At 68.7% G+C, this 19,446-nt stretch overlaps 5 protein-coding genes across 5 annotated transcripts; 2 read left to right on the forward strand and 3 right to left on the reverse strand.

The window, feature by feature from the left end:
• Positions 1-1,045: 1,045 nt before the first annotated feature.
• Positions 1,046-2,018, reverse strand: CHLNCDRAFT_11683 (hypothetical protein; the record flags this gene model as incomplete). Its single annotated transcript, XM_005846667.1, has 4 exons — positions 1,046-1,097; positions 1,255-1,376; positions 1,550-1,692; positions 1,871-2,018. Coding segments are annotated over 4 exons (465 nt in total), but the record flags the coding sequence as incomplete, so codon positions are not given.
• A 244-nt stretch (positions 2,019-2,262) lies between these two features.
• CHLNCDRAFT_58142 (expressed protein) lies at positions 2,263-3,290 on the reverse strand. Its single transcript, XM_005846668.1, has 4 exons — positions 3,135-3,290; positions 2,943-3,030; positions 2,692-2,832; positions 2,263-2,494 (listed from the first exon to the last, which is right to left on the reverse strand). The coding sequence occupies exons 1-4, from the start codon at positions 3,180-3,182 to the stop codon at positions 2,409-2,411; spliced, it is 363 nt and encodes a 120-aa protein (XP_005846730.1). The 5' UTR covers positions 3,183-3,290; the 3' UTR covers positions 2,263-2,408.
• A 190-nt stretch (positions 3,291-3,480) lies between these two features.
• On the forward strand, positions 3,481-12,419 carry CHLNCDRAFT_135164 (hypothetical protein; the record flags this gene model as incomplete). Its single annotated transcript, XM_005846528.1, has 25 exons — positions 3,481-3,645; positions 3,799-4,066; positions 4,199-4,254; positions 4,513-4,778; positions 4,865-5,016; positions 5,202-5,290; positions 5,532-5,598; positions 5,765-5,917; positions 6,061-6,193; positions 6,409-6,484; positions 6,686-6,888; positions 7,166-7,332; positions 7,566-7,622; positions 7,868-8,034; positions 8,251-8,356; positions 8,593-8,668; positions 8,926-9,041; positions 9,322-9,416; positions 9,688-9,931; positions 10,144-10,270; positions 10,627-10,763; positions 10,983-11,456; positions 11,653-11,830; positions 12,051-12,151; positions 12,310-12,419. The coding sequence occupies 25 exons, from the start codon at positions 3,481-3,483 to the stop codon at positions 12,417-12,419; spliced, it is 3,783 nt and encodes a 1,260-aa protein (XP_005846590.1).
• Positions 12,420-12,740: 321 nt separating this feature from the next.
• On the reverse strand, positions 12,741-15,080 carry CHLNCDRAFT_135165 (hypothetical protein; the record flags this gene model as incomplete). Its single annotated transcript, XM_005846669.1, has 6 exons — positions 12,741-13,090; positions 13,208-13,386; positions 13,512-13,708; positions 13,847-14,500; positions 14,697-14,801; positions 14,892-15,080. 6 exons carry the CDS (start codon positions 15,078-15,080, stop codon positions 12,741-12,743), a joined length of 1,674 nt encoding a protein of 557 aa, XP_005846731.1.
• A 488-nt stretch (positions 15,081-15,568) lies between these two features.
• On the forward strand, positions 15,569-16,761 carry CHLNCDRAFT_17896 (hypothetical protein; the record flags this gene model as incomplete). The annotated part of the gene is made up of 2 exons (XM_005846529.1): positions 15,569-15,641; positions 16,646-16,761. Coding segments are annotated over 2 exons (189 nt in total), but the record flags the coding sequence as incomplete, so codon positions are not given.
• Positions 16,762-19,446: the final 2,685 nt, after the last annotated feature.

The following is a 19,446-nucleotide window of genomic DNA, read 5'->3' on the forward strand; positions in this document are numbered from 1 at the left end:
GGCCACAGCGCAAACCCAGGGCACGGAGCACGGACCGCCCGCCGCCCTGCTGCTGGCGGCGGCGAGGCATCCAGCCAGTACGCCAGTATGCCATGCACGCCTGCCAGTCACCCCGCCGCCGCCAGCTGGTCCCGCAGGTACTGTATGAACAGGCGCTGCGCCGCCGCCGCGTCCCGCATGCGCATGAAGGTCTGGTTGGTGGCCAGCTTCATGAAGCCGCGCTTGTGGCGGCGCACCTCGGGCAGGAACATCTGCAGCCAGCCAGGGGAGGCAGCAGGGTGCCGAGCAGAGTGCCGTCTGTTGCTGTTGGCGGCGGTGTGGGTGTACATGTGCGTGTGTGGTGGTCGTGGTGGCGGTGGTAGCTCAGGCGCGATGAGCAGGCACCAAATGGCACGGCAGCGAGGCCAGGGTGGCAGCGAGGAGCGGGCTGGCAAGCACAGCAATGCAAGGCATGGCTGGCTGCCAGCAGCATGGCTGCCAGCAGCATTCCAGCGAGCCCAGCCCGCCTCACCGGCCGGTACATGTCTAGAGGGGGCAGCGAGGAGCCCTCGCCGCCGCCGCCGCCGCCGCTGCTGCTGCTGGGGAATGTGACGACGCCCGGGGCGCCGCTGCCCGCCGCCGCTTGCGCCTCTGCCACCCGGTCCAGCACCTGCTGCAGCGCCTTGTCTATCTCGTGCTGCAGGTTGGTGGCTGCACGCGGGGCAGGATTGGGGGTGAGTCAGCAGAGCAGGGCCAGACTGGCAACATGCTGACATCGGCTGGCGGGCCCACAGCAAGGCAGCAGCGAGGGTTTGTGCGTGGCACCTGCGCAAATCCTACTGCCATCACCTGAAAGCTTGGATGCTGTGGTGTCTGTAGCCACATGAGGCGTGAGCTTCTTGGCAAGCAGCACCGGCGGCGCACCGTCTGCTGCGCCTGCCGCCGCCGCCGCCTCTCCCTGCGATCCCGCTGCCGCCGCCGCTGCTGCTTGCCGCGGAGCATCCCCCACCGCCGCCGATATCGCATCCAGCTGCTCCTGCATCTGGCTGCTGCCCAGCAGCGGGCGCAGCGTGAAGAGGGGCGAGTCCCATCGGTTTCGGGAGTCTGGACGCTCAAACCTGCAGCATTGCGGGCACGGCAGCAGAAAGGAGGCGCTCCTCGCTGAGCAGGTGGGGGGCGCTGGCAGGTGCACTGCAGCTGGTCCTCTCACATTCTGCTGAGCATCCTCCGGTGGAAACAAGCAGCACAGCCATCCCCAGCCCTGCATGGCCCCACCTGCAGGCCAGGTCTTCAAAGATCGCCTCGCTGTAGGCGCCGGCCGCGTCGCGCTGCTGGTTCCACTGCCGGCACGTGTCTGGCGGCGTGTCCACGTGGACTAGGCAGTACCGTGTGGCAGCCTGCAACACCATAGGTGGGAGGGATAGCACCAATGGTGGACACCAATCTCTGGTAAGCAGGCATTCGTGAGCACGCACGTCCGGTGCTCGCAACGCAGCTGCGGCGCTGCCCTGCCGGTGTGACGCCAGGCGAGCCCTTTCCCAGCCTGCGCCGACCACCCAGCGTGCCCCACCTGACGCGCGATGCACCACAGCTGGTAGCGGTAGCCCTTGATGTTGTTGTGGGTGTCAAAGATCACGATGCGGCTGCGGGTGAGGCAGCGGTCCATGGCCGACAGAAGCGTGCCGCGCGCCACCTTCTCGCTCGCCGCATCTGCTTGGGGGTGAGATGAGGATCGGTGGAGGGCCACAATCAGCGGCAGACGTGGTGACCGGGAGCGTAGAGTGGGGCTGGGCTGGGCACAGGGTATTGGTTATGGCAGACGATGAACCAAAGGCGAGGAGACACTGCCGGCAGGCAGAGCCGCCGCCGCCGCCACCGTCTTGCTGCCCACCTGCGTAGCTGATGTTACGCTGCAGGTGCACCGAGTCTTCGTCCACCACCTGCACCTCCTGGCCCCGCTGCCTGCAGACCTCGGCCAGAGCAGCCGCGGCGGTGCTCTTGCCGCTGCAGGGCAGGCCGCTGATCACAATGAGCGGCATCGATGTGTAGGGTGCTGGTGGATCTCGATGGAGGGGGGTGGCTGCGAGAATTGAGCTGGGCGGCTAAATCGCATCACAGTGCAGCTGCCGCTTGCTTCTATTCCGCATCACTGTTAGCCAAGGTGAGAGAGCGTGTGGCTCAAGTGCATATGATGGTGCAGCACCGTGCATGCATGCAGCTCTCGGCCGCTGCCGCTGTCGCTGAGCTGCCGCTTCGTCACCGACGTGCAGGATGCAGGCTGATCAGTGGGATCACTGTAGCACAAGATAGTTGTACAAAATGGTGATTGGGTAGCTGCGCAGGACAGCACAGAAACTGTCGTGGGGAGGCACGTGGCGCCGCAACCGCCTTCCGAACGTGTCGCCGGCCCCGACTGATCCGGAGGCTGCTCATTTGCAAAACTTGTCTGCCTTCATCGCCGCCCGCATGTCCAGCCGCTCCTCCGCCGTCTTTCCCTTGACCTTCTTTGTGTAGCCTGGCAGCAGGAGAAAGGTGGTGGAGAGGGCTCAGCGGCAGCAGAGACTAGAGCAGCCAAGTTCAGCTTTGATATGCACCGGCTGAACTGTGACGGCAGCACAGCAGCAAGTGGGTGGCCAGCAGGAGACACGGCGGACTCAACAGGCTGCGGCAGCAGCGGTCATTGCCATGGCACCTGCCAACAGCAGGGCTCACCATGCAGGATCTCGGGCGCTGCCGCGTAGCCGCTGCCCCACGGCGTCGCCTTGGCCTTGCCCGTCTTCACCTTGGCCATCTCCAGAGCAAACTCCTCCTCGTAGTTCTTGCCGCTCATAACCGACACGCCCGACGCCTTGACTGCAAGCAGCATCGACCAGCCTGACGTTCAGCTGGGTGGAGGTGGCGCGGAAGACAGGGCAGGAGGCCGTGAGTGCGGTGCGGCTGTGCCAAGACGGCTCGCCACTCACGTGCCTCCTCCTGCTGCTTCTTCTGCTCCTCTGTCACCTCCTTCTCGGCCTTCTTCTTCTTTTTCTTCTTTTTCTCCACGCCTGTGCTCTGCAGGCGGCAGGAATGAAAACGCTGGTGGCTGGCCCCTGTCCGCCGCTGTTACTGGCTGCCGCCTGTGGGCGTCGCTCCCGCCGCCAGCACTGGCAACTTACCGTGACGCGCAGCCCTCCCTTGAGCACCAGCTTGCCTCCCACGGGCATATCTGCGTCTGCGCACTCAGCCAAGTGCTTTCTGACAACAATCGGTGAAGATTATTGTGGTGTAGGGCACAGGCAGGCAGTTGAGGGGCTGGAAACGCCTTGTGCGGGGTGGTTGGAGTGCTGTAAAGGAGAAGAGGTAGCCAAGAGAGGGAGAATGGGGCGCCCTGCTGGCGCCGCTGCCTGCCAGCGCGGCGGTGAAGGGCTGTGGAGCCGCCTGCTGCAGCGATCAGATCACTTCCGGCCGTCAAACCACCTCAACCACAGGGCCTTGTGCAGTGAGGGGGCCTCGATCGCCGAGATGGCGGAGACCTCGCCCCCTCCCCCCACGCGGCTGGCCTTTGATCGGACCCCTGAGCTGCTTCATGTTCAGGCGATCCGCAGCACGAAGGAGAAGGTGGACAGGGTTGAGATGCACCCTGTCCAAAGCTGGCTGGCCTATGTGGACCGGAATAGCACCGTCTGCGTGTGGGACTGGGAGCGCGACGAGGCAAGAATGCGCCGCTGCTGGGAGCCCTGCCGCCCCGCAACCATGGCGCCCAACCGACCGCCCCCGCCCGCCGCCGCCATTGACTGTGCTTGCCTCGCTCTGCTCCCCTCCCCCGCGCCGCCCCTGCAGCTGATATACGACGTGCAGCTGGGAGGCGCGGACGAGGCTGCGCTGCAGGAGGCGGCGCTGCGGCAGCGCGCCGACCGCGGCGCCGCAGCCGCTGGGCTGTCCGCCGCGACAGCAGCGATGCAAGAGGCCAGCCTGGCGGCCAAGGGCACCGCCTCGGGCCTGGTCAGGGATGTCAAGTTCCTCGACATGGACTCCTGCTTCTGGCAGATTGCGAGGCAGCACTGGATGCAGTATGGCGCCAGCGATGACCGCACCATACCTTACCTGGGTGAGTCGCCAGCGGGGACGCTGCGGCCTGCACGGGTTGCCTGCACGGGTTGGCGAGGGCAGGAGGGCATGACCCGCGGTGCTGCTGCCTCTGCTTCCGCCTGCAAACCAGTCAGCGCACCTGCTGCTGCAGGCAAGTGTAAGGGGCTGCAGGGCAAGCGGTGGCTGGTGGTCGCCTGCGAGAACAAGGTGCGTGCGGCTGGTCGTTTGCCCGGACAGGCGCCGCCAGTGCGCTGCTGCGCTTGTTTGCTGGCCATGCTGCCTGCTCAGGCCCGGCTGCCCGCGTGCTGTGCTGCACTGAGGGTCCCCAAGGGTGGTGCATGGTCGGACCACGAAGCCCTGCAGAACACGACAGACGGGCCTGCAGCCCACATGTATTTATTATACCTTTCTCCTGCATCATCCTCTCTCTCCTGCCTCATCCCTTTCTCCTGAGTCGACCTGCAGGTGGTGATGCACGACCTGGCCTCCGCCGACAGCCGGGACATCCCTCGGGCGGCCTGCTTCGAGTCCAAGGCGCCCACCTGCCTCGCCTTCCTGCTGCTCAACCTGCCGGGGCTGCTGGGCTACTCCGCGCCCGGCAGCCAGGCGGGCATGAAGCAGGCGAGGCTCGGGGCCCGCGGCAGCGCCCGCGCCGCGCCGCCGCCCCTGCATCCAGCGCCGCCTGCTCGCTGGCTGGCGGGCGGGCACCCTCCAGCATCGCAACCCTGCTTGTGCGGCCCTGCTCGTGCCGTCCCTGCTGCTCACTGGTGCAGCCGGGGCTGGCTCCCATCATGGCTGTGGGCACCTCTGGCGGCAGCATCTTCCTCATCAGCCCCGACACAATGACCGTGTACGCCAAGCTGAGCGGCGCCCACGGCAAGGCGGTCACAGCCATGCTGCCGCTGGCCAGCGAGGCCCCCGGCGGCCCCGACATGCTGCTGTCCGCCAGCGCAGACGGCACGCTGGCAGGTGGGCACGCCCGCGCCTCGCCGCTGCAGCCGTGCCGGGCGGGGCGGGCAGCCGGAGCTGGCGCAGCAGCGGCCACCCAGAGCTCGCAGCGACGGTTCGGGCAGTCGGCGGGGCGGGGAAGCAGCCCCATCTTTTGACCTCTGCGCTGCGCACCCTGCTCCTCGTGCTGGTCTGCTGGCCTGCAGTGTGGGACCCTTCTCGGGCGCCCATGAAGGGACCCGACCGCGAGATTGCCGCCAAGCTGTCCTTTAAGGCGCACGACAGCGGGGTGGCGGTGAGCTGGCGCCGCGCTGGCTGCGCCGGGCGCCTGCGCGGCCCTGCCTGGTGCCCGCCCGCGGGGCTCAGCCGCGCACCCGGGCATTGGTGGCGTGCCATCCTTGCTTCTGCCACTGCTGCGCATCCCCTCCTGTTCTCTGACTCCACTGCCTCCCACACCGCCACACATTGCATAACCACACCACCAACACCAACAGCAACACCAACAACACACTGCATATATATGTTTCAATCTTCAGGCCATGACCTACTTCCTGACCTACACCGAGAAGCCGGAGCCGCCCGCCATGCGCCTGGCCACCACGGGTGGGTGGGTGGCTGGGCCCCGCCTGGCGCGCCCGCTTGCCTGCGAGGGAGTGACGCGGCGCGCCCCTGCCGCCGGCACGCCGCCCTGGTGGCCCTCATGCCTCGCTGCTACCGACATATTGATATTAATTGACCGTGCTGGTCGGCCTGCCCTCCCTGCCTGCAGGCGACGACAAGCGGGTGCACATGTGGGATATCGGCAGCTGGAAGCCGTTTGCCAAGGCGCAGCCGCTGCAGAAAGCGGGCTGCCACAGCATCGTGTGGGCGCCCTGGGGCGGCACTGGCCTGGGCGCGCACCCCTCCCTGCTGCTGGCCACAGGTGCGCGGCGCCCCCACCGCACGCACCCCGACACATCCTTCCTGTTGCCCTTCCTGCACCCTCACCAACCCGCCCGTCCGTCACAACCACCCCCTGCCGCCCCTGCCAAGATGCCTCTGCCTGCACCTCAAGCTGCCGCGCAGGCGAGGCGCCGCTGGTGCTGGGGCTGGATCCCGCCACCGGCGGTATGGAGCGGTACATCGGGCTGGAAGGAAAGATCGACCCCGGGCAGAAGAAGGTGCCCAAGGTGTACCACCTGGCGGTGCACCCCACCAGGTCTGTGTGATGGGACGCCTGTGCCTGTGTGCTGCAGGGCTGTGGCATTGTGTGTGTGTGTCTCTGTGTGTGTTGTGTTGTGGCTCCCCGCTGGGCGAGTGCCGCCCGCCAGTGTGAGTGCTGGCATGCGTGTGGTGGCGGTGGCGGTGGTGGTGTGTATCGGCTTGTTTGCTTCCACAACCCCCTCGTGCTGCGCCTGTCGCCGCCCCCCGCAGGCCGCACCTGGTGGCGGCCGCCACCAACACGGGGGCAGTCCTGATGTCTTTCGACACCAACGAGCGGCCGCCCGTGGTGGCGCTGCCCGCGCAGGCGCGTGCGGCGGGCCGGGCCGGGCCTGGCATCGCCTGCCTGCGCAGCTCCGCCGGCCGGCTGGAGCGCGCGTTGCTGGCTGCCTGATGCTGCGGCCTGAGCCCCAGCCTGACACCTACTCACCCACTTGCACGCCTCAGACCGCACATGTGTGGATGTCCACGCCTCCTCCTTCCCTCGCAGGTGGTGACCCTGGAGGCGCTGCTGCAGCAGAACAACGACGCGCCGGACAAGCGCGGCGGCGGCGGCGAGGCCCAGGGCGGCGCCAGCGGCGGCAAGGGCGCCCAGGGGCTGACGTACGTGATGGCCTCGGGGGGCCGCCTGTGGTCCACCGCGCTGCGCATGGAGAGCCAGCGGGCGGAGGGCGCCGCGGAGCGCACCGTCAGGTGGGTGCGGCGCCTGTGCGCGTGTGCGTGTACGTGCGTGTGTGAGTGTGTGCGCCTGCACCCGTCTGGGTGTGTACGCGGGGTGGAGTGGTTGGCTGCGGGTGGTGCGGCGAGCGGCACGACAGAGCAGCAGAGGCAGGTGGATTGCCTGCCTGGCCGTGCCTCTTTACGTGCCACCCACCTGCCCCACACCCCCTGCCCACCCAGCCCCACACGCCTACCCACCTGTCTGCCCACCTGCCCTCCCTTCCCCTCCCGCATCGCCGCCCGCCTGCAGCCTGGCCGCCAGCCCTCGTGAGCCCATCGCCGCGCTGGACCACCCCGGGCGCCCCGTGCTGGGCTGCAGCGCCAGCGGGCGCAGCATCAGCGTGGTGTGGCCCCAGCTGCGCGCCTACGCCGTGTACAGCCTGGCGCCGACGGGCAGCTGGGAGGTGGTGGACAGAGGTGGGGCGCCGCGCCACGCGTGTGGCGTGCGTGCGGCGGGGGATGGGTGGAGTGTGAGAGCCCGGTCGCGGCTGCTTCGTTGCCAAATAGCTTACCAAGCCTGGCTGAAAGGGGGCGTGCGTCCCTTGGGGCCAGCGTGCAAGCGCTGCCTTGTCATGCTGCAAAGCGCTGCCTTGCTGTGCCTCAAGCGCTGCCTTAATTGTGCCACGCCGTGCGTCCACGCGCCGCTGCAGGCTCCGGCAACAACGTGGTGTGGAGCAGCACGCAGCCCATGTATGCGGTCATCTCAGGTGGGGGCCTGGCACCCCCTGGCACCCGCAGCCCGCGTGCTTGGGGTGCACGCATTGGGAGAGAGGCGGGAGTGGCCCGCTCCCTGCCTCTCTTGCTGGCTTGCGCGTGCCGCGTCGACCTCCCCTGTCTCTCCTACTGCCTGGCGCGCCAGCTGCGCTGTGCTGTGCTGTGCTGCTGCCGACAGCAGCTCCCCAGCACCCCCACCCACCCACCCACCTGCGCTGCGCTGCAACCCCCGTTGCAGTCCCCAACATCCCCACCATTGCCCCCAAAAAGAAGAAAGGCTTCTTCGGCGGGAAGAAGGCGGCGGCCGCGGCGGCAGAGCAGGAGGCGGCGGCGGCCGTGCGCTTTGCGGCGGCCACCGCCACCACTGTCGAAGTGCACACCGTGAACGAGGAGGCGGGCAGCCAGGTGGGCTGGCTGGGCGCTGCAGCACCGCCCTGTGCTGCCTTTACCTGCTGTGCTGAAGTGCTGACGGGCTGCGCCGGGTCGGTGGGGGCCAACCTTCCATGCCTGCCCTGCATCCGGCGTCTCCCAGGCCTGCTCCCCACGGCGCCTTTCCGCCGTGCGGCCCCGGCACCACATCCACACCCCCTCTGCCTGCTCCCCTGCCCCCCTGGCCCGCAGTTTGTGGCCACCCACGAGGTGCGGCTGGGCGGCGACCAGCCCGTGCTGCTGCACGGCGGCGGCCTGCTAGGCGTGGTGCTGAACAAGCCAGCCCCCGGCGGCGCAGGTGGGTGGGCTGCCAGGGCGCCGGCAGGCGCGGGGCAGGCGGGGGTGGCGCGACGGGGGGCCCGGTGAGGGTGTGGCTTTGGTGGCTGGTGGCGTGGCTGATGGGGGGCTTGGCAGCGTGGCGCCAGGATCCCTGGAGCGATGATGTGACCCATTACTGCCGATGGGCCGCTGAGCGCCGTGTTGCGGCGGTTCTGCGGCTCCTGCCTGCCCACCTCCCGTTTTGCTGCGCTGCAGGCCGGGTGATGCAGTTTGTGAGCTGGAAGGGGTTCGCCCCCGTGGGCCCCGAGCTGCCGGAGCCTGTCTGGGTCAGGTGAGGCCTTGTGTGTGTGTGTGTGTGTGTGTGTCGGGCAGGCTTTTTGGAGAAAGGGAGGCATCTGCTGGGGCGCGAGTGTGCAGTTCCAGCCCCCACTTTGGAGCAAGGGAGGCGGCTGCTGGGGCAGGAGTGTGCAGGGGGGCAGCCCCCAGCCCGCCTCACTTGGCTCTCCCCTTGCAATCCCCCCTCCACCACCTCCACCACCCTCCACCCCGTGCCCCGCCCTCCATGCCACCCCCATCCCACGACCGCAGCTGGGAGCCCGAGTGCACCCTGCTGGCCCTAGCGTACCAGAACGCCATCGAGCTGTGCCGCACGCGCCCTGCATTTGAGCGATGCGCCTCCGTCTCTATCGCCGACTCGGTGGCGGGTGGGTGGCCTGGGAGGTGGTGGTGGTGGTGCTGTAATGTGCTTGTGATATATTCGTGTGTGGCTGCCGTGTGGGTGTGCATGCGTGAGAGAGGGAAGGGGCCAGGGCGGTGGCAGCAGTGATGTGTGCGTCTGGGAGAATCTCCTCCTGCTGCTATGGGACAGTCGGGTCTTGTGGAGCGCGCAGCGGTGCGTGAAGGTGGGAGCTTGGCTGCCCGACCCCCTCCTCGACCCCCTCCCTGGCATTGCCGCTACCGCCGCCCGCCGCTCCCCTGCCGCAGGGCTGTGGCAGAGCCGCCAGCTGTACATCTCCACCCCCACCTCTGTGCATGTGGCCTTTGCTGACCCGGTCACCTCTTTTGTGCAGGAGGTGCAGGTGTGTGTGGTGGGTGGACACACGTTGTGTGTGTGGCTGGCGCGTGGCTTCGGCTGTGTGGCGACGCGTGTGCAGTTGCATTGCATTCGCGGGTGGGGCAGGCGGTGCCAGCGCGGCGCAGAAGGCGCCGCGCCGGCCGGCGCCCAGTCGGGGGGTGCCCAGTTGCGCCTCCAGGCCGGCTCCTGTGCCTGAGCACCCCTTAAAGACACCTGACTGCCCTGCCCTGCCCTGCGCTGCCCTATCGGCCCGCTCTCCCACGCCTGCGTTGCAGCTGGCCAGCTTCCAGGGCGGGGTGGACGGCAAGACGAGCGCCTCGGCGGAGGCCACCCCCCTGCCCCCCGAGCAGATGCGTCCCGCGGGGCCCATCACACTAGCGGGAGTGCGGCACAGCTACCTGTGGCTGGCCGACTGCCTGGGCCGACCCTTCCTCATCTCCCTGCGCCACCCGGGCCTGCGCATGCGCTGCCTGGCTGCGCGCGGCGAGATCACCACTGCACGCACCATCGCGGAGCGAGGTGGGGGCCGCGCTGGCCTCCCTGCGCTGCACGCGCGCGGCCCGTGCGTGCTCGGCACTGCTGCGTCCTGCACATGCACGCGCGCAGGCACTTATAACCCTCGTCCCGCCACAGCCACAGCACTGCACACACACGCTCGCACACGCTCTCTCTCTCTCTCACACACACACACACTCGCGCACACCTGCCCTGCCCCTCCCCGTGCCCTGCAGGCCTGGCTGCCGGGTTCCACGACGAGGCCGCCCGCTTCCTGGCGGCCATGAGCCCTCAGGAGGGGGTGCGGGAGGCGCTGGCGCTGCCCGGCCTCACCCCCACCGCGGAGATGGCGCTCAGCATACGGTGCGGGCGTGCGGGCGTGTGTATGAGTAGTGTGTGTGTATGTGTGTGTGTGTGTATAGTGTGTGTGTATAGTGTGTGTGTATAGTGTGTGTGTATAGTGTGTGTGTATGTGTGTGTGTATAGTGGGTGTGTGTAGTGTGCGTGTGTGTAGTGTGCGTGTGTGGTGGTGGTGGTGGTGGTGGCGGCGTGTGTGGTGTGTGTGGGCGGGCGGTTGGTGGGGGGGATGACGACGTACAGCATCACCTCGCCATTCCGCTCCATACCACCACTGCCTGCCTGCCTGCCTGCCTGCATTGACCCCGGCACGCCGCGCTGGGGTGCCTCCCCACCTCCCCGCCCGCCCCCCGCCGCTGCAGGAGCGGCAAGTGGGACCGCGCCGCGCGCTGCTTCCAGGCGCTGGCGCTGGGGGTCAGCGACAGGGGCCTGCTGCAGCTGTTTGGGGACGGCGGCGGCGCCGGGGGCGGCCCGCTGGATCTGGCCAACCGCCTGACAGGTGTGTGGTGGGTGTGTGGTGTGGGTGTGGTGGTGTGGTGGTGTGTGTTGAAATGGTGGTGGTGGTGGTGGTGGTGTATGTGTGTGTGGAAGTGGGGAGGGGAGAAGGGGATGGGGGCAGGTGGGACCTCAGACCTTGTCTTCTCCGGTGGGCTTGGGTGCCTCCCAGCCACACACAGCTGCTGCCGCCTGCTGGCTCGCCCCGCCCCGCCCCTCGCAGGGTTGCCCCCGGGTGTGGAGAGCCCCAACCACGCCGCCACCGTGGCTGCCATGCTGGAGGCGCATGCTCGGGACCCAGACGCCAGCTTTGCAGAGGGCCTGGGGCCCACCCCGGCCGCCGCAGCCGCCGCCAACGGCGCCGGAGACGACAGCAGCTCCGAGGAGGCGGAGGCGGCTGGAAGCGGCGGCGCGGGAGCAGCGCCTCGGGACCCAGTGGACTGGGAGGCGCCGCTGGTGGCGCCCCAGGGGCTGGCGGCAGCCCCAGGCACGGTGGCCGGCCTGGCGGCAGCCGAGGCCGCGGTTGCGCCCTGGGAAGGGGAGGGCCCGGCAGACGGCGGCAGCGGTGCGGCGGGTGGCGCGGCGGCGGGGCCCGGCGGCGGCGCCTTTGTGGGCGCGGCTGAGCGGCAGCGCCTCGCGGCGGTGGCCGAGCTGGGCCTGCGCTTTGCCGAGGCGGCGACAGAGAACGGCCACGAGGGTGGGTCGCTCCGCCTGCTCCGCGCCTCCTTCCTGCGGGCTCCTCGTTGCTGCCTGCCTGCCTGCCTGCCTGCCTGCGGTGGCCTGCCTGCCTGCCCGCCTGCCGTGGCATCGCGTGCTGCTGCCCCGCCTGGCTTACCTCGCCACCATCCAACCCCAACCCTGCCCCCGCGCCTGCGCCCCGCTGCCTGCCGCAGATGCCGCCTGCGCGGCGCTGGGAGTGCTGGTGCGGTCTGCGCACCTGCTGCCGCCTGCGCTGGCCGAGCAGCTGGTGCTCCGCATGGGGCAGTGCCGCATGACGGAGAGCGCCCGCAACCTGGCGGCGGCGGCGGCGGCGGCCAGGGCGCCCGGCAGCCTATCAGACCCGGCAGTCAGGTGGGCCTGAGGGCAGGGGGCGGGCGCTGCGAGGAGTGTGTGCCTTGTGGTGGGGTTGGGGGTTGGGGTGTCGGTGTTGATGATGGGACACGCTAGCAGGCAGAGAGGGCTCAAGGAGAGGGCCGCACAATTTCTTGCCGCGCTTTCCACAGTCTGCTGCCTTTGGCCCACCACCGCTGCCCGCCGGCCGCCCCTCCCTTCCTCTCTGCCCCGCCTACAGCTCCCTGCTGGCGGCGCTGGTGGGCGGCATGCACGGCCCCGCGGTGCAGGGCACGCTGCAGGCGGCGGGGCTGGCGCCGCTGGCTGCTGTCTATGCGACAGGTGAGGGTCCTGCGCGGGTTTACTTTTGCCCAGCCGATGTACCGCCATGTACCGCTGGCATCTGTGCCTGCATGCTGACGCTGAGCTGCCCCTGCCTCACCATTTGCTGGGAGCCAGCGCCGCCCTGCCTTACCAGCTGCTGCCCTCCCTCCCCGCAGTGTGGGGCAACGGCGACCGCGAGGCGGCCGTGGCCGACTGGCGGCGCCAGCTGGCGGCGGCGCACCCAGAGACGGCGGCCGCGGTGGCCGTCACCCCGCCCGTGGCGTGAGCCGCGAGGCCGTCCCTTCGCCCGGGTCTGTAACAACTGTCGGGCAGGCATCGCTGCTGCCCTAGGACAGAACACGTTGATTACAGGGCAGAAAAGGGGGGTTTAAAAATGGCTGAGCAACTTCCCCACACAAGCATGACAATGTCCATGGCAGGGACAGACGGACGGGGTGGGCCAGACTCCCAGCCCATTGGATCCGTCGCGGCTGCCCAGCTCCATGCGCCTCGCCCGCATCACCCCCAGCACCGCCCCAGCACGCCGTTTCCCCCCAGCCGGGCATCAACTGCCATCAACAGCCTGCCCCTGCTCCGAGCCGCAGCCTCACAGGCGCCGCAGGCTGAGCAGGAAGTCTTGGGCCTCCGAGAAGCGGGCCTGCATGCCGCTGATGAGCTCCACGGTGCTGCCGTAGCTGCGCTCCGCTGGCACGGCAGCAGGCGCAGCAGGCACAGCAGGCCCAGCGGGCCCAGCAGGTGCAGCCGGCAGCGGCCACTGGATCCCCCCTGCAGCAGGCGCCTGGCTGCTGCTGCTGCTGGGGGGCGCAGCAGCTCCCGCAGGCACTGGCGCTGCTGCTGCTGCTGAGGAGGAGGAGGAGGCCTGCTGGTCGTACAGGGGGTTCAGCCGCGTGTGCTGCCCACCGCCCGCCAGCGGCCCCAGCTGCCCCGGCGGCCGCGCTGCACATGCCCACCGCGGCCCTGCACCTGTAGCCGCCAGCCCCGGCTGAGCAGCCGCAGGGCTTGCCGCAGGCAGGCCCGCTGGCAAGCCCGCTGGCAAGCCCGCGCGCTGGCTACCGGCAGCGCCCCAGGGCAATTGAAGTGCGGGCTGTGGCTGGCCGAGCTGCATGTCGCAAGCCAGCTGCAGCTGCTGCTGAGACGGCCGAAGCTCATACCCCGCCTCAAGGAAGCGCACCCGCCCCTCCAGCACCGTCACCCTCGCCTGCAGCTGCTCCCGTGCCTGCTGCGCATCCTGCCTGCACTCGGGGCAGGGCGCCGGGCGGACATATTGCTTGGCAAGAGGAGGCAGGGCGGAAGGCAGTGCAGCAAACCCTAGCTGGCTGACCAAGCACAAGCACCCGAGGGAAAGCTCAAGACACACCTGGCGGCAGCGCTGGCTTCTTCCGCCAGCCCCAGCCGCAGCTGCAGGTCTTGTATAAGCCGCCACGTCTGCTGCTCGCAGCCGCTGGCAGCACCCTGCAGGCCTGCCACTGCCGGATGCTGCTGCATGGCTTGGACCGCCATGCACAGCGGCGGCGCTGGCTGCCCAGCTGCGCCTGCCTGCTGCGCTCCTGCTGCCTGCTGCGGCGGCGAAGGCTGCTGCTCATTTTGCAAGCCAAGTGGCAAGCGAGGTACGCCAGGCTGCGAGAGCTGTCCTTGCTGCATGTGCTCTGTTTGTGCAGGCATGGCTGCCTTGAGCTGCGGGTAGCTGCGCACCTGCAGACCGCCCGCTGCTGCATACCCTGCCGCTGCCTCCTGCAGGCCTCCTGGCCCCGGCTGCGCCCATGTGCAGCCATCGCTGCCTCCTGTGCAACTGTCAGCCTGCCGCTGCGCCAGCAGCAGGGAGGGCGGCAGCGAGCGAGGCTGCTCGATGGGTGATGCGGCAGGGGCCAGCTGGCTTGGCGCTGCCTTCAACTGCTGCTTGCTGCGCTGTTGGCATGCTGCGCCTGCTGCCGCCACTACAGAGGTTGGAGTCACAGCCGCAGCAACAGCATCAGAACCGCTCTGAGAGTCGCCGTCGTCGCCGCTGCTCAGCCCATGAGGTCTTGCGCTGGAGAGCTCTCCTGCTGCTGTCGCTGCCGCTGCTGCAGGCGCCTTTAGGTGCTCGCTCACCACCCGCACATGCGGCAGCGGCGGAGGCAGGGGTATGCTGCTGCACCTGCCGCGGCTGGCGCGCCCCTTTGGCTGCCCCGGCTGCTCCTGCGCCAGCTGATGCTGCTCTGGCGGTGCCGCAGCTGGTGCGCACAGGCGCTGCTCGGTGTGCTGGCCCTTAAGCGCTGCCAGCCGCTCCATCCTCGCCGCCGCGTTGTGGTGCTCCTTGCAGGCCTTGGCGATGCTCTGCACCAGCAGAACCTTGCGCTCCGCAAAGCCCTGCGGAGCAGGGGATGCGTGCGGCGGGCGCGTGGGGAGGTGGCTGTTGATCAGTGGGTTGAGGGTTAAGCCCTAGGGGAGAAAACCGCACATGCTTCTGTTTGATTGCATTTGATTGCATGGGTGTGACGAGCATCAGAGAGCATGCACTCATCAAGGCAATGTCCAAGCCCAGCGCCAAGCAGTGCCCACCCACCTCGGAAAGGAACTGCGCTGGCGTCAGCGGCGAGCGGATGCCCAGCGCATCCCTCACAAACTTGAACACGCCCTCCACAAACCTCAAGTCGCTCTTGCCGTGCAGCTGCGAGCTCAACGGCAGGGACCAAGGGTTGCTGGCGACAGTGGGAGGGGCGGGTGCAGCGCGGTGGCAGCGGCGGCGGCGGGGGCACACCTGCAAGCCTTGTTGTGCCACCAGCAGCGCCACGTGCTTACTGCAGCGCAGCAGCAGGTAATCCAGGGCGGGGAGCAGGGGCGCCGGGCTGCCTGCCTCCGCGGCAGCAGCGTCAAGAGTTGTGAAGCGGAGTGATCTCAGTGTAGACTCCAGGGCCGCCACGGCAGCCCTCACGTCTCCTGTGGCCATTGGCAGGCTGCAAGACGCGAATTGGGCTGCTGCGAGATGCAAACAGCCCTGGTCAGCGCGCCATTCCGCCGCTTTTCTTCCCGCCCTGCATTTTGCGCCCTGGCGCCGTCCTTCTGTGCAATTTGGCAGCCATGTCGCGCGAGAGGGACAGGTCCCGCGAGCGGGGCAGGGGAGGAAGCGACCGAGGCGGAAGTGAGCGGGGAGGGGATGAGAACCGGCAGTCCATCCTGGTTCGCAACCTGCCGCTGGATGCCAGGCGAGTGCAGCAACCGGTCTGGCAGCGTGCTGGCGCCGGCATCACGCCTCATCAACAACTCATGCCCTGGGGAGGCCCCTCCGCCCGCTCTGTCACCAAGGGAGCTCGCCGATTGGCGCACGGGGCCGCCCGCCAGCCCCGCCGCGGCTCCTGCCCCGCGCCGCCCTTGCCGCCGCCCCGCCGCCGCCCGGGCCCCACACGGCCCCTCTCTGCACCTTTCCTGCACGGCTGCAGGGCGGAGGAGGTTCGGGGCAAGTTTGAGCGCTATGGCCCGATCCGTGATGTCTACCTGCCAAAGGACTACTGTGAGCCTGCCGCCCTGCCTCTATGCTGCCTCTTTTGTTGCCCGCAATGGCGCCACGCCTTGCTTCGCCCTAGGCCCACAAAGCAGCAGCAGCTGCCAGGCGTAGCGTTGCGTCCGTGCGCCTGCCTGCTGCCGGGAAACGCCCACTGGCCGGGGGCAGCAGGTGCTGCTGCAAGCTTACCTGCGCACCCGCATGCCTGCCTGTGGCAGTGCCAGACTGAGGCAAGTGGGGAGCCGGAGCATGCCCAAAGCACCCCAAAGTCACCCTGTACAAGAAAAAGCCCTCAAGGCGCCTGTGGCAACCGGCATGGCCAGGCTGGCAGCCGGATTGCGCACTTGCGCCAGCAGCAGCGGCTGAAGAGGCCAAGAGTGCCCAGGCCTTTTCCCAAGCTGCACCGGTTCAAAGGAAGCTCAAGCCCAAAGGCTGGCCCAGGGCCCAAGAACATGCTCAAGCCTGGCCCAGGTCCTGAGTGCAAGTGCAAGGCTGGCCCAGTCCTCAGAGCAAGTGCAAGCTTAGCCCAGCCCTCAGAGCAAGCAAGGCCAAGCCACTTCACAAGCGTGGCCAAGCGCTGCCAGAGTGCCAGTGCAAGCGCCTGACTGCATGTGCAAGCTGAGGCAGCGAGGGCAAGCAGGGGGCCAGCAGCGCCCATGGTAGGTGGCAGGCAGCATCGCCGGCGCAGCCAGGCAGCCGTGCCTGTTTCTGATTTGTGGCTCATCCTCGCTAGCTTGGCTATGCCCGCCTTTCTGCGGTCTTGGTAGGCTCGGTAGACTCCTCATCGCAGCATTTCTTTTTTTATCCTCATCTTTTTTTATCCTCATCGCAGTTTTTATTAACCTTTCTTGCTGCCGCTGCCTGCCTCTCCTGCCCCCACCGCCGCTGCCTCCGCCTGCATCCCCAGTCCAGCATCCCCGCGCGCAGGCGCATGCCCGGCCCCCGCTGCCATGCCGCTGCGCCGCCGACCGACGCCCGCCGTGGCCCCGCCTTCCCCAAACGCTGGCCTGCAGACTCTGGGCGCCCCAAGGGCTTTGGCTTCATCGAGTTCCTGGACATCCGGGACGCTGAGGAAGCGATCTACAACCTGGACCGCACGATGTTTGGGGGGCGGGAGATACAGGTGCGTGCGGGGTGGGCTGTGTGGTGTGGGCAGGGCCGAACTATGTGCAGGGCCGACTGCGTGCAGGGGCCAATTATGTAGCCTGTGGCGCTGCGCAGGGAGCATGTCGGGGCGCCATGCCTCTTTCTGTCGTTCCTGTGCGCTGCGCCCGCCCGTTAGGGGCAGCAAATGCGACGGCTCTGTGCTGCATCATACACGTACCTTGAACTGCGGCTCTGTGCCTCCTTTCTACCTGCCTTCCTTTCCTCCCTGCAGGTGGTGATGTCCAAGGAGTCCCGCAAGACGCCTCGCGACATGCTGGACCGCGAGCGCACCGGACGTGAGTGGGCGGCCGGGGCAGCGGGAGGCCTGCCGGGGAGGGGCCGGCAGCGGGAGGGCCCCGCCAGGAGGGGCCCCTGCAGCTGCAGCCCGCGCAACCGTGGCGCTCCGGGGCGCTGCGGCGGCGGTGGAGCTGGCTGGCGGTGCGGCGCTCCCTTGCAAAGCGGCGTGCTGCTGCTCTCCTCACGTGCACGCTTGCATCGTTTCTAGCTGGTGCAGGCGGGCCGCCCCCGGGCCGGCGCGGCGGCTATGACGACCGTCGCGGCGGCAGCGGCGCCTACGGCGGTGGCGGCGGCGGCCGCAGGGGGTACGACGACCGGCGGCGCAGGTCTCCCAGCAGGTGCGTGGGTGGCTGGCACAGTAGAGAAGGCTGTGGTCACAGGAGCAAGTAGTTGTTGTTGCATGCTGAGGGAGTTGAGGGTGCCGAGCCGGGGAGCACGCAGGAGCTGAGCAGTGGGCTGAGGTTGCTTGCGTATGCGTCTATTGCCCTGCCGGTGCAGGTCTCGGAGCAGGGACAGGCGTCGCAGCCGCAGCGGCGACAGGCGGCGGCGCAGCCGCAGCCGCAGCCGCGACCGGCGCCGCGCCAGCCGCAGCAGGAGCCGTGGGCGCAGCCCAGCGCGCTCGCCCAGCCGCAGCCGCAGCCGCGGCCGCAGCCCGGCGCGCTCGCCCACCCGCAGCAAGAGCCCGGCCAAGAGCGCCAGCCGCAGCCGGTGAGTGCCCGCGGCCAGCTGGGCGCACGCTACACCCTGCTCGACCGCGCCGCCACACCTTGCACCGCGCTTCTGACCTGTCACCTGCCCTCCTGCCCTCCCGCCCCATCCTGCCCGCGTACGTCTGTGCAGCTCTCGCGGCCCGGCTCGCTCCGCCAGCCGCTCACCGCCGCGCCGCTCCGCCTCGCCGCCCGCCTCCATCGGCGGCGATGCCATGGCTGACGAGTGATGGGACCCGGGGGCGTGGTCAAAGCCCGCCCTGCAGGTACACACTGCACGACCACCGCACCTCCCACCCAGCCAGCCAGCGTCGCTGGTGCCGCCAGTGTTTCCCTGCGCCTGTGCCACTTTTTATTGAATGCTGTGCACGCTAGCTGCGGAAAACCGCATGCTTATCTCCACCCCTGCCCTCGCTTGTTGGTGCCTTTCGTGATGTGAAACCAGGCCCGTGTGTGAATCACAATCCATTGCCCAGGTCAGGTGGAGGAGGCAGCAGTTCAAGAGCAGGGGATAGGCGGCGACAGCAGCGCCGTTGCCGCCAAGGGCAGGGCGGTGCCATGTCAAGAACTGTGGCAACCCTCATGCATGAAGGCCGCGGGCAGGATCATGCGCATCCCACAGGTGTCGTGCTCTTTTCAGCGGCTGCAGTCGCCGCACGCACCCTTCAGAGTGGCATTTCGCAACCGGCATGTCGGCCTGAAGCGAGCTCACCGCGTTACGCAACTGGCACGCAACTCTACAGATGTTTGGAGGGCGAGGAAGGGGAAGAGGTCGCGGTGGGCGAGGAGGTGGCGGCGGTGGCCGGGGCAGGAGCGGCCCTCGCCTTCCTGTCAAGCTCAGCAAGGAGCTGTTCGGCGAGGGAGCATCGGGCGGCGGCGGGAGCACCCGAGGCCAGCCGCCGCGCAAGGAGCGGCGCAAGGCGGAGCGTGAGGGGCGGCGAGGTGGCGGCGGCAGCGGTGCACAGGCTGGCGGCAGGCATCCCCGCCAGCAGGAGCTGCGTCCACAGCAGCAGGCAGCCAGGGGGGGCAGAGGCCGCGGGGGCAGGGGCTCGGATGGCCCCGCAGCCAAGCGCCAGAAGCTGAGCGGCGCGCCGCCCGGCGTGGAAGGCGGCAGCATGTTTGAGGAACTTCTGCCGTCGCACCTGCAGGCAAGGAAGGGGCGGCCCTCACCACTGGATGCTGCATGTTGCCTCCTCTGGCATGTGAAACATGATCAAGAAGCGCCCTGTTATCTCTTCCGTGTTGCACAGTGCCGGCCGCCATGCACCGCCTTTCTCAGCGGGTGCACCTGCTGCCAACTGCTCGATTGCACCCCCGCTGGCTGGCCCGCAGGCGGGAGCAGCAGGGCGGGACCCCGAGGCCGAGCTGCAGCTGCAGCTGGCGCGCAAGCTGGGGCTGAAGAAGGGCAAGACCAAGATGGGTGGCGAGGACGGGCTGGATGAATTCCTGGAAGGTGGGTGGCGCCGGGGCGGTGTGTGTATGTGTGGAGGGGAGTTGGAGTGGACCTGATGCGCTTGGCGCTGTGCAATGCTGCGGTGCTGGTGTCGTGGCAGCCGGGCGCTGGTCTCTTCCCTCTTCTCTCCGCCTGCTGCTGCGCCTCCTGTGCCTGCTGGCGCCAACCCGTGCTGCCCCCGCCGCCACGCCACGCTTTGCCTGCAGAGCTG

This window comes from Chlorella variabilis (assembly GCF_000147415.1).
Source record: "Chlorella variabilis unplaced genomic scaffold CHLNCscaffold_13, whole genome shotgun sequence".
NCBI classification, from domain to species: Eukaryota; Viridiplantae; Chlorophyta; class Trebouxiophyceae; order Chlorellales; family Chlorellaceae; genus Chlorella; species Chlorella variabilis.